At 43.2% G+C, this 12,565-nt stretch overlaps 1 protein-coding gene across 1 annotated transcript in view; it reads left to right on the top strand.

Moving 5' to 3' along the window:
• Nucleotides 1-291: 291 nt before the first annotated feature.
• The window catches only part of LOC139219087 (mediator of RNA polymerase II transcription subunit 13-like), a 70,906-nt gene continuing 58,632 nt past the window's right edge, over nt 292-12,565 (top strand). Inside the window, exon 1 of the mRNA XM_070850878.1 lies at nt 292-451. Within this exon, the coding sequence (XP_070706979.1) occupies nt 380-451 (72 nt within the window). The 5' untranslated portion in view covers nt 292-379. The remainder of the gene's footprint in view (nt 452-12,565) is intronic.

Here is a 12,565-nt window from a genome sequence, read left to right as displayed (position 1 = left end):
AAAGACTGATATGGAAACGGGCTGATCTTCCCCTGGATTGAGATGGATACATGTGTGTGCTCTCCGCCTTTGACAATGATCGCATTTGGAATCGCCTGACCTGGATTGTAACAATGTTTTGATCCGCGCACACGCTTGGATTTACATTACAACATTTCTCTCCGCTGGGGCTTTATGGATGCGTTCTGCACTTCTTTTTGAATACGCCCATTCCTCTGGCCGACCATCCCGAGTCTATTATCTGGACCTCTTGTGAGGTTATAAGCCTGCTTGTTTTGGCACACTCGCACGGGAACCGATTTGTCAGCCCTGCTCGGTGTTTGGTACCGATGTAGGATTTCGACATGCCCAGCGCTGACGACCCCAACGGCGGACGATTATGACTACAACGGCGAATTGGGTGGCTAACGGGGCAAGCCTTGAGGACTGCCACTCCAACATCTTCTCTCTGGTACAGTATCAATAAATCATGCTCGTCACAGACACGCGAGCCGGCTGTGATCGACAAGTCATAAGACCGGTGGGAGGCACGCTTAAATGTGTGTCTGCTGTACAAAGGTGAAGCCATTGCTGATGTTGTTATTAGGTAATCATTAACACGGGTTAGTGGTGAGGGGGAAACAGCTCCATATTTCCCTTCTAAGACTGTTAAAAGAACACATCTCAGCCCAGAGAATTACATCAGCATGGTTTTGAATGAAAGAAGAACTCCACTTTATTGTCTAATTGTGACATAAATCATAATGCTTGATTTCAAATGCTGCCAAAACAAACTGAAGCACTTATTCTGGTGTGTATTTGCAGTCTTGGCTTGGTTTAGCAGATAAGCAATACATAAACATCTCCATCCAAGAGTGCAGTGTGCTCTGGCCATTCTCCTCCTCCCCTGTTTAATCAGAATTTTACTGGATTTGTTGCTGGAAGTGTTTCATTGCCGAGCATCTAACTTGGAAGGAAGGCATGCTGCCGCCTCTGTCAGAAACTCTAAAAGGTTTTCTTATCTTTAGTGAATAATGGTTTCATGTGCTGATCTACAAAAATGTCACACGTCGAAGGATTGGGGGAATTTTTTTTTGTTGCGTGAACGTGAGGTAAAGAGGTTTTGACAGACAGCAGCATGTGTGTGGCACACAGCAGAAGCAGAAGCAACACCTTCACACTTTTAGTTTATCTGAAAAAGGTTGTTTTTTTTTTTTTAAATCAACAGACAGTGTCATTTTTGCAGAACTGTGTGTTTTCACAGTTTTCATCCTGCAATCAGCGAGTTAACTATCCTACTACAACAGGCAGCCAAGTGGAAAGGCATGCGGTAGACTGAGCTCAGGCATGGGCTGCTGAGAACCACCACATCACAGGGGTCCTGAGGGCTTTTTAGGTGATCATGCAGGTTGTCCACCAGCTGCACCAGAGCCACAGAAACACACGTCACACGGCGTAGATTTTGATGGGTTTTTTTTTTTTTTTTTGCTGGAGAGAGAGGAGAGTGGTTCTCACACATCTTCCAGAAATCTCTAAAATTTCTAAAAAAGAACCGGCGCGTCTTACTTCTCGAGTATTTCAGTAGTTTCTGTGACGGTAAAGGGAGCAAGCAGCGAGAGAGGATTAAAAAAAAAATCTTAAGCTTGAATTTCTGTGCACTGATGCTGAAATAAATGCAACTCCAGTATCAGAAATCTCACATTCACTCCATCTGACTCATAGCAATCGACAACAGTGATTACTTCCCTGTCAACTACTCAGTGGAGGATATTCCCTTGTGGAAAAAGCTTTCATTCACTCTCCGTGGTGTTGTTGGCCATCGTGCTGCCCCTGTGAACATCTCTTTCAAACTCGGGGAGAAAGAGACCATCCATCAGCTGGCTTGTTGAGAATATTTATGACTGGCTATGGCCACAGCAGTCGCTCACTGGCAGGGCTCCTACCGGGAAGACCAAGACAGAACAAAACACTAATGACACACCAAGTGTCCCGGTTAGAGGGTGCAATTGACACAAAGAGACAGAGGGATGCAGATTGCATCCTGATGTTGACAATAAGACCTAAGTGCACGATGATCTTAAGAAGTGGGGGGTGAAGCGCTTGTCATTACCACTGGAAGTGAGCGAAGCACATCAGATGTGAGTAGCGATCCAACAAAAGAAGAATATGTATTTTCTTTGAATATTCGCTCTGTTGTGATTTCCTGCATGTGTTTTATTGATCAGTACTTGGCTTAGTGCTGAAACATTCATAAGCTGATCTGCAGAAAATTAATCTTCAACAATTTGGATAATCTTTTAATGGTTGTAAATTTTTATCAAGGAAACAATGCCCAAAATTCAATGGTTCCTCCATTTTTTTTGTTATCATTATAAGTGGGATACCATTTGGGTTTTGATTGCTGTTCCAGGAATTTGATGATGTCACCAGGAAACTCTGTTGGAGATTTTTCTATATTTTTGACATTTTTTACACTAAAAATAGATGAATCAGTCGATATTGTGATAATGATTAGCTGCAAGCCTAACTTGGTCATCTGGAGGTAAGAGAATAGAGCCTCTGAGGTGGGATATTTCTTAACGTTTTCCTCCAGGTCATATTGGCTTACATGAAGGCCTTGTGGCTAACCGGTGAGCACTCTGGTCTGGCAGCCTGTTAAACAGCATTCCAGCTTGCACTAACCTCGTCCCTCACACTGATTTACTGGCTGTTATTGCAACCTGCATCAATAAAAAGTACCATAGAAAGCATAAGTGCCCATACTGTGGGACTTTATGGGGGCGCAGCAGTTTACCGCCAGGCGCTTTGTGAGGCCGGTGCCACATACTTGAGATCGCTGTGATCACACAACCCACAAAACAACTGTCTTGTGTGTTGGTGATCATCCATCTGTGACAGAAAGCAAACGAGACCCTTGTATGTGGGAGAAGAGATCCGAGCTGGTGAGCTAAGTTGAAGTGGCGACGGTGGAGGGAAGGGTGGAGGACCAGGGGAGAAACAGAGGAATGTTTTCAGCTGAAGGGCTAAGGGAGAGAGAGAGAGAGCGACTGAAGGACTGCAGCGGAATCTGTTTTCATTTTAGGAAAGTATTATGACTGATGTGCATTTCCTGACTGCTAGCCTCAGCCTATTTGAGAGAGAAACTGAGAGTGAAAGAGTGAGACAGAGCGAAAGAGAAAATTAAAGAGGGAGGAACGTAATGAGAGAGAAATGGAGAGAGAGAAAACAGTCGTCTTTCTGTGGACTGGGCAGGTTTCTTCTGACACTGACTCGAGGCAGAGTCCCTGCCTGAATATGAAATGCAAGGAGGAGACAGTCAAGGGCCTCACGACACAGGAAGCCTCAGTGTGTGTTTGTGTGTGTGTGTGTGTGTATTGTAAACTCTGTAAACCATCTAGACTCGGGAGACAAACTTCAAACAGCCATCATATTACACACACACACAAATACACATTCGGATGCATCCACAAACACGAGCACCAACACGGAGAGACGGGAGAAAAATAAACACCCACGCAAACATATGTATCACAAATACAACACACATGCACACACACTAAATTGTCCGCCCGCACCCACATGCACATACGCACTTGCATGTTTAATCGCCTTTATTTGGGCTGCGAGTACACGCTACATCCCAAGGACGCAGACTTGTGCAAACATAGGTAGAATGCAGAGACCTTAATTAAAGGACTTCTTCTGTCCCCTCGACAGAGAGTGCAACACTGGTAATTAAGTGTCCTCAAGTGCAGGTCTAATGTGATCAACTAAGAGGTGCTCATTAGCCAAACTGTATTCCAATAGAGATCGTGCATGTATTATAATGATGCTACTGTCTGGTGTGGAAATAAAGTGCTAAGAGATGAGGCTGGGGGAATAGCATTAACAGCGGCGCCTTGATTTATGGCAGGTGAGTGGCCGTGCCTTGTAAGAAGAAGCAGGTAATCAGGGATGGTGCCTTTTTAATATAGACTGTTTGCATTTCCTCGTTATTGATGGCGGGGGATATTGCAAGGATGCTTAGAGATGAGAGAAAGGCAGTAGTTGGATGAGGTGTGTGTGTGTGTGTCATGATCTGCTGAGCCAAAGAATCGGTCACGTAGGAGCGCCGGGACCGGTTATCGTTTGGAATCAACACTAGTGCTGATATGATACCTGTGTGTTGGTACTGACACCTAAACAACATTATTAATTTCTAAATAACAACCCCTGAGCTTTACAAAAGGCTATACAATTTCAAGGACTAGATACTAGTGCTGTAGCTGGAGTTTTTAGCAAACTGTTTTGTATGCAGGATTTACTCAAAATAAAAGATAGTGTAAGTCACCCAGGCCTGTGTGACTTCTAGAAAACGTCATTACGAATCTGACCTGGCATTCGATCCCAGCTGTTGGTACTTGACAGGTTTTTACACTTATTGTTGAAAACCGTAAAAGTGTCATTTATATTGAGCTCTCCAAAGATGCCATTTACGCTGTGGCAGCGTCCTCTTACACAAGAAGAGGATCAGTCCAGACATCACCCCCCAGTCTTCTGCTGCGTGCCCTATGGAGCAGCTCCATCTGGTTGCTTCTCACTAACCAGTCCACCCCCTACGCCAAACCTGTGCTTTTGGCTCCGCTCACTTGCAATTTTGACAGCTCGCGCTAGCTTCACCTTGAGTCTGTGTGTGGCGCCTCCCACTAATCTGCCCCTGTCACTGCTGTGGGAATCCCTTGTCATCGCTATAGGACTCAACCCAGCAGAGGCCCACCTGTGTGAACATGGGATTCTGTATGTCAGACACAGACATACAGGTTCCTCAAATAGTTTGCTGCCATAACAAAATGGTTTGTGAACAAGCATTGTTAGGGGTTAGCCACTGACAGAAATAGGGCAGGCTACGGGTCGGGAACAGGAAGACGGGGCTCTCCTTACTCGCGCCTATGTTTTTACTGCACATCTCTTTTCTATTAAATTCTCCCGAGTGTAGTCATGGATCTTATCTGAGCAGTAGGCTTGTCAGGGCCCTGCCACAGAGGTGAAGAACGGTTCAAAGACGAGGGAGGGAGGGAGGGAGGGAGGGGGGGAGGGAGTGAAGGAGGGAGGGAGGGAACCACCGCTGGTCCCGGAGCTTGAAAAGGGACGGGATGGGCAGGAGTATTTTGGAGCACGGTGGCTTGAGTGTGAAATATGTAAGCCCTGCAGTGCCAGCTGTGTTCTATTCTCAGCGCCCACTGGTGTTCCTGTATGTGTGCACGGTGACAGAAGGCTGAGTGGGAAAGAAGGATCGGTAGGAATGGGCAGTAGCTGGTGCCATCAAGCACTTATGGTAGCTGGAAAGTTAGCAGATAGATAGATAGATAGATAGATAGATAGATAGATAACAGTGCTGCTGTGTATTTTATGCTTAATATCTGTTGGAGAAAAAGTGTTAAGATCCTTTACTCCAGTGTAGTAACAATACCACACTGTGCAAATACTTGTTTCAAGATTTTTCTAGAAATCAGAATCTGAGATATCACTGCTCCGTAATCAAGAAAAAATATTGACTCACTAAGATGAATCAGTCCATGAAACCCTAATATTTCAATTGGAAACAGTTTGAAATTGTCTCACCAAACTGGCATTGTTCTCCATCTGGCTCCGTCACATTTCCCCCCAAACGCTGGTGTTTTCCCCGATGGATTAACATCACTTTCCTCTAATCTAGTACATTTTGGATGCGTGTTGCTATACTGCCTCTGATCTAAATCCAAATTCTGAGGCCTGTTGCCTGATTGGTGGATAAATTACAGAAATAGATAAAACGTTTGATACTGCCGGCCTCTGTGCCGCCACATGAGAGATACGGCCTTTGTCTCTGAGAAATCTCTTTGCAATCTTTTCACCTGATTGCAGGCACCTTGACAAAGGGAATTTCTTTAAAGGGAAATACTGCTCTCCTTGTAACTGGGCAAATATTTTCTGCAAGCCAGACAGCTTTGCCAATATCATGGTTGGCTGGGACTCAATTGCAGTTAGAGCACACTTAGGTTAAAGGGTGTCTTTTAGAGCTGCAAAACAAGGGGAGAGGGAAAACATTGACGTTGTCTGCTTTGCTGTTGCAAATTCTAATTATCATGTGTTCGTGTTGCATTGAGAGATTATCTGCAACCAATCAGACGGGTACTTGATGAGAACAAACACATTATGTGCAGACTGTTGATTCACAGACGTTTGCGGTGCATTGATTCTCCCGGGGCTGCCAAACGGCGCTCTATCTCATCTTGAATTAAGCAGACACCCATGATTTTTCGGATGCTAATGAAAATTTGTACAGCTCAATTTCAGTGCTGGCTCGCGTCGTAGAATTTCAGTATAAAAGTGAGACCCAAAAGGTTTGATGGAGCATATGCCGTGGTACCATTGTAGCTGCTGTAAAGAGTGTATGGACAGGAGAGGAGGACTTGAGTGGGATTACGTAAGAGAACTTCAAGTGTTAAAGCTCTGATTTGGTGCCACTCCCACTTACTAAGCAAACTACAGACAGCAGCCAGGTGAGCTGCGGGTTGAAACCTGTTCAGGTGTGACCTACGGTGAAGTTAATGGCTTGGCCCTGCCTACGTCCTGCACACACACACACACACACACATACATGCACAGACAGAGGCGTTGTTGCTTGCCAGTTTTTCTCCTTTATACTGTGTTTATCTGGTGTGTAATGAAACAAGGGAAAAGTCATGCTGACTTATGCATGGCTGTCATTTTATCTGAAATAGCATCCCTGTGGAAAAAATCAATGTGGTAAATTACAAGCCAAATGAGATATTTTTCATACCGCTTATGCTCCATTTGCCCAATTTCAGGAACAATCAGACTATTAACTACTTGTAGGCATTTCAGAAGCCTCCATGCAGGGCTAATTGTACAATTACTGCCCTGAATTCTCTGATTCTCTCACTGAAGAAACTCAGTGAGTAAGTCTATACCGCAGTGTTCATGTCTTGCTTCTGGTAATCCCAGGACTTTCCTGACGCATGCATGACGTGCTCGACAATGTCTTAAGCCAAATTTGGGTTTATGGATTCCAGCTGTAAGGGAACAAAAGGAGGTGTAGTTCTGCTCAGGAGAGACAAAATACAGAGTTATACAACACATCCCTTTGTGATTTTTAGAGTAAAGTAAGGGACCACAGAAGTGCTTATATTTTCACTGTAACCCTGGAGACGAAATATCACAAATTGAATACCTTGCTGAATTCCTATAGATGTTGTATGTTGCCTAGCAACTGTTTTTACTTTTCACTCCATCTTCGGTTTTTCCATCTTTGTGATTCTCAGTTTTTCTGTCTTTGTGTCGTTTCCTCATTTCTCCCTCCCTGTGGCTTGTCACGGTTAATTAAGTTACACCAGAGACGCTAGTAGAGCGGAGACTGGTTTATTTATTTGCACGTTAATAATTTACACTAAGCATGGCCACTGCTTTAGCCTGTCCCTTAACGCTTTAAAAGCAGCCTGACGCTGCAGCTTTGTGTTGTTTTGCCAAATGGCTGGAGATCTTGTCAGTCCTTTAAAATGTGGCAGGGCCATTGTACACATTGTCTTGCTGTCCTTATTGGTCTTCCACTGCTGTTTCCTCCCGCCTCCAGCCTCTCTTTGTGTCAGGTGAGAAGTCATGGCTTGATGGAGGCTTTCTGCCACGTGATTGGCAGGTCTATCCGTCACTCAGCCCTGGGGACTCTCACTGCTCTAATTAGGTCGCTTGGCTTGCTCACCTCCCAGGGCTGGATGCTACAGCGGAACACAGATCAAATGACGGTCCCTTGTTTTGTAGGGACTTGTAAAGGTGGCGGCAGAAGGCAGAGGAAAAGCATCTGTTAAGTGTCTGCAGCCCCAGAGGCCTTCTTTCTACACCTGTTTGGTGCTTTTGTGTCGCTCTCACTCCCTCACAAGTGCAGTAATGTGCATCGCTCTTCATTTGTGGTGTAAAATGCCAGAGGGGAGCGCTACTCCTTGTGGGTTAATTTGATTTCAGTGGGTTAATTGATGAAGGGGGGAGTCGTTGCCTGTTCTGATTTCACTCGCTTGCCACTCGCTTTTCTAACTGGTGACTTCTCACCACTGACTTGGCAACACAGCCACGGCTTCGACATGCTGCAGAACCAGTAGGAAATATGCAGTTAGCATCAGTAGTAACTGTGAGAGAGTGAGCAGATATCAATGAAACAATTCTGAATAACATACATGCATTGTTTCCTCTGCGTAGGTGGGCAGTTTGAATCAAGTTCAGGAATGGCGGACTCCGCCACTAACAATGAAAACTACAACATTGAGACATTAATACAGAATGTAAACACAATGAATGGCTATTGATGAAGAATGCAGACCATAAATAGTATCAAAAACTGGGTGTGATTTCATGAAAATATTAAGAATTATGACAACAACAAAAAAAAAAAGAGTGTTTCTGCTGAAACTTCAAATGTGTTGTGTTGGGTCAATTCTCTCGCAAGTGTCTGTTGGACATAATTAAATTTCCCATTTCTTTGACATTGAATAAAAGAGAGAAGGATAGTGTTGCATGTGTCTGATAAAGACATCGAGTCGTATCTAAAGACTTTCAGGCATCACAAGCGATCTGAACACACCCCAAATATTGGCAGCTTGTCAAGTGTCTAAACAGATTTGACGTTGATGAGAAAGCTATGCCACTCTGATAGAATAAGTGTTTCGCTTGTGCCAGAGTAGGTAAAACTGCTGATACAAGCTGTCTCTCAATTGCCTAAAGTGCCTCCTTTGTCAGACTATCAGAATGCGAACCTCTTACACTCTTGTGAGATTCCTAAAGAAGTGGCATCTCTCGTACACGATGCTCTCATACGCTTTCTGTCAGCTTTGATCGAGCACTAGACACTTCTCCTCTTGGATGCAAATGTTCGCATCAGTTGCAGTTCTGACAGAAAGTGTGCTCAAGCATCTGCATAGAGCCAGATGAAATGCTGTTATTTGTCTTAGCCTCCTCTGTAAACACATGCATTTTTAATGATTGCTCTTTTACTTAGCTTCATGTATACATTGAGTTGTTATTAAAAGTAATTTGTCATGAAAGTGAAATTAAGCGCTGTGCGAGCACAGAGTCATGTTTAAATATGTTCTAATTACATTCCTTTCTTTGTCCGGGCGGCTGCAAAGCCTCGTCTGTGTGAAAAAGCATGTGAAAGCGTGTATGTCTGTGTGTGTTTTACAACACTAACATGCATTCAGCTGCATGTTGGAAAGTTCAAGAGGTCCATTCAAAAGGGCCCACATGTTTTTGAGAGAGACCAGAAGGAAAAAAAATATTTTCAGTCTGCAGAAGCATTCCTGCAAAGTGCATGTCAAGTGTGTTTTCCTGTCAGCCTTGCTATCTAAGTAACTGAGGTTTCCTCTGCATTGTAAAGCTCCTGGGCTTTAAACAATATGCAGTATATACTGTATGTATGTGTCAGTCGTTTAGAACAGCCGTACGAAAAACCTTTTGGATCTCTGGAAATGGGATCCTCTTTTGTGTTTAAGGCACATGGTTCAGCGTGTATACATTGCTTTCTCTTTGAGCACTGTATGCTAAAGATTAAAGTTCCACCTTTCATATTTTCTTTTGATTACAAGCACATGTCTGGTCGCACTGAGGATGACCCGTGTTTAGGATACCAATTATGTTTTCCAAGCCTGGGCTCAGTTCACCTTATGTTCAGGAAATTATTTTTAACTCTGTAGTTTTAACTTTGGGTTCGCATTCGGAATGAATTTAAAATACAAAAGCGTGTAAAATGATAAAGAATCCATCTATCTGAAAGGGGATTGTAATAGAATACTACAAAAATGGAGCACAGTCTTCCACCTCCTCTGTGCTAACAAATAAATATTCTGGAAACTTGTGTTTACTAGACAAAAAGACATAAAGAGATGAATAACAAAGGGGGAGAGTGTGAGATACTGCTGGGTGTGTTCAATAGGCATCCGTGACAGTGAGAGAGTGCTGATAGATGAGAGGGAGAGCGGAGACAAGAAAGATAATAGAGGTGAGAGTAAGGTCAGAGCTTTGGTCCGTCTTTGCAATGGAAGGAAAAGCTCTTGTTTTTGGTCCTGCACTCAGTCAGAAATTGAACCAGCTAACCTACAGAATGAGGAGCTTGGAGGAGTGCAGGCTTTATTGACAGTGAAACTAAATCCACCGTTCTTTGCCTTGACCTCTTCGCCTTTTTACCCCTGTGGTAGTTTTTAAAAGAGACGGAGACTGCTGCCTAGAATAATCGTTGATTTGCACTTTCGTACTGTGAAGGATGGCGAGGAATTTGCTGCTCTGGATGCATACCGTATTTGCTCTGCTTTTTGCCTGCTGTATAGATTCACTGTCCCACCAAACGCATCACCAACGTGTGTTTGCAATTTTCTTCATTTACCACCTAAAATACTACAAATCCGGCCAATGGATTTAGAATGGATCCTCGGATTGGTGAACGTGTGCACACTGGAACTATTCCATCTGTACAATCTAAGTTTGAAGTCTGCAGCTTCCACCCCCACTTCTTTTAAACGAACAATGATAGAGCCGCAGCTAAAATGATTAAGGCTTGTTTTTATTTGCGTGACAGGATTTTACTCACAACGCTGATTTATCACCAAAGTTGCAGAGATAATAGCTCGACACGCTTGACAGATTTTCTCTTATGTGTTACAAGTGATAATTTATTCATACAAATCTACAAATTGACTGGTTGTTAGTGTTGATATTGCTGCGAATTCAGAGGGCTGATTTAGCGAAGGTGAAGTGTGCTGAGAACTTGGAAGTGTGTAAGGGTGAAGCCCTCGTCTACACACAGCACATGTGGATGCATGTGTACACACGGGACAGAAACACATCCTAAAATACACACAGAAAGGCAGATCTTAGCTGTCATCTATAAAAAAAACATAACTGGACATCAGCCAGAAAATATGTCTGCCCCCTGATGCATGTCAGTGTTTTTGAGCACTTCTGGTCTGCACATCAACACAGCTGCTGTGTGTGGTGTGTGTGTGTGTGTGTGTTGGTGTTTGTGTGCAGGCATGTGTTTGGATCTGCCTGGAAGCATGTGACTGTAGCCCTGTTCCTCTTCTGGCAACTGTGCCACAGCTAATCCTCCACAGGAGTTCAGCAGGGTGTTAGGTTAGTTCTTTTACACATGGCCAACAAACTCACAGCACCTGTGTTTGGGCTCTGGGAAGACATAGGGCAGCCTCTGGCCATTTTGTGCAATACTTCACCTGAAAATACAACTTGTTATGAGAGAAATATTGTACCTTAAGCCATATTTCTGTACTGACAAGTGACCAGATTTGTCCTCGAAATTGTGTTTTGGTTATTGTTACTGTATCTTAATGTTTGACCTTCACTTTGCAGAATGATTGGAAGGCTGATTTCACGGTGTCTCTCTTTTCACCTCAAATCTCAGTTTAACCCTTTCATTCATGAATTATGATAGCCTCAGTCAGGATTGTGCTTTTATTCATCTTTAGGCATGAAAAACAAGACCAACTTTTTTTTTTTCAACCCACATTTTATAAAGATATATTTACATGTCCAGTAGTTGAAATATAGTTAGTGATGCATGATGTACAACTCAGTGGACATGTGATTAATCATAATTTCCTCCCAATATAAAATCAATACTTGGAAAATTTAGCAATTGCATGACTCCTTAGATGTTACTTGATGTCACCATATTTTTCTTCCCTGCAATGGTTTCTTTTTATAGAAGGTTCGAACAGAAAAAAATGAGCAACTGTCTGTTTCTGGCTGTCTGTCGACCATGTTGGCTTCACTCTTTTTTTTTTTTTTTCACTTGCAATGGATTGGCACTGGGTAGCAGTGTATGAGATGATGCAGTAGCATCCACTCTAGTGGCTGATGTGCAACTATGCCATCAAAACTCATGCATATACAAGCTTTTGAATAGCTGTACACTGTAGTGACCTCTATGAATGAAAGGGTGAAGGTGTGCGCCTGTGAGCCTGATTTTGTGACATCACAACTAATAGATTGAGATTGAGACAGACGTGTGAAACCTCCAGTGCACACACACTTTTCTTTTAGGAGACATTATAGCTCAGTAGACAAACACTTTTTGAATAAATGGCTTTGCATATGGAAGGTCATGTCAGTAGGTTGTTTGGCCAGTTTTGTTTGGCTTTGGTCCAGACTGAGATTCTGTATCTCATAAACTTAAGGATGGATTTCTGGGAAATTGTATCCATTCATGGTCTCCAGACGGTGAATCCGTCATCACATCAGAATTTAGCTGCAAAATTCATCTGCATTTTGTCTTTAATGCTAATTGTACCAGCTAAACATTGTAATGTTAGCATGCTCATGTTGTTAATGTATTTGGAGAAAAGTCATATCAGACTCAAATTATTCTTCAAAGTAGAGTATTTTAAAATGTGCCTGGAGGGGATCTTTAACAATCAATTCACCGGAGAGCATGTGTTGCCTTATAAAACAAACAACCGGCGTGCCTTTACTGTGAATATATTTTTCTGACATTTTACTTCTCCTCCTCTCCGCTCCCGATGCAGTAGCTGCAGACAGCTGTGTCAAACAG

The sequence above is a fragment of the Pempheris klunzingeri genome, chromosome 19, assembly GCF_042242105.1.
Source record: "Pempheris klunzingeri isolate RE-2024b chromosome 19, fPemKlu1.hap1, whole genome shotgun sequence".
In the NCBI taxonomy this organism is placed as follows: Eukaryota; Metazoa; Chordata; class Actinopteri; order Acropomatiformes; family Pempheridae; genus Pempheris; species Pempheris klunzingeri.
The sequence above is the reverse complement of the archived record's forward strand: the minus strand, read 5'-3'. Positions and strand labels throughout refer to the sequence as shown.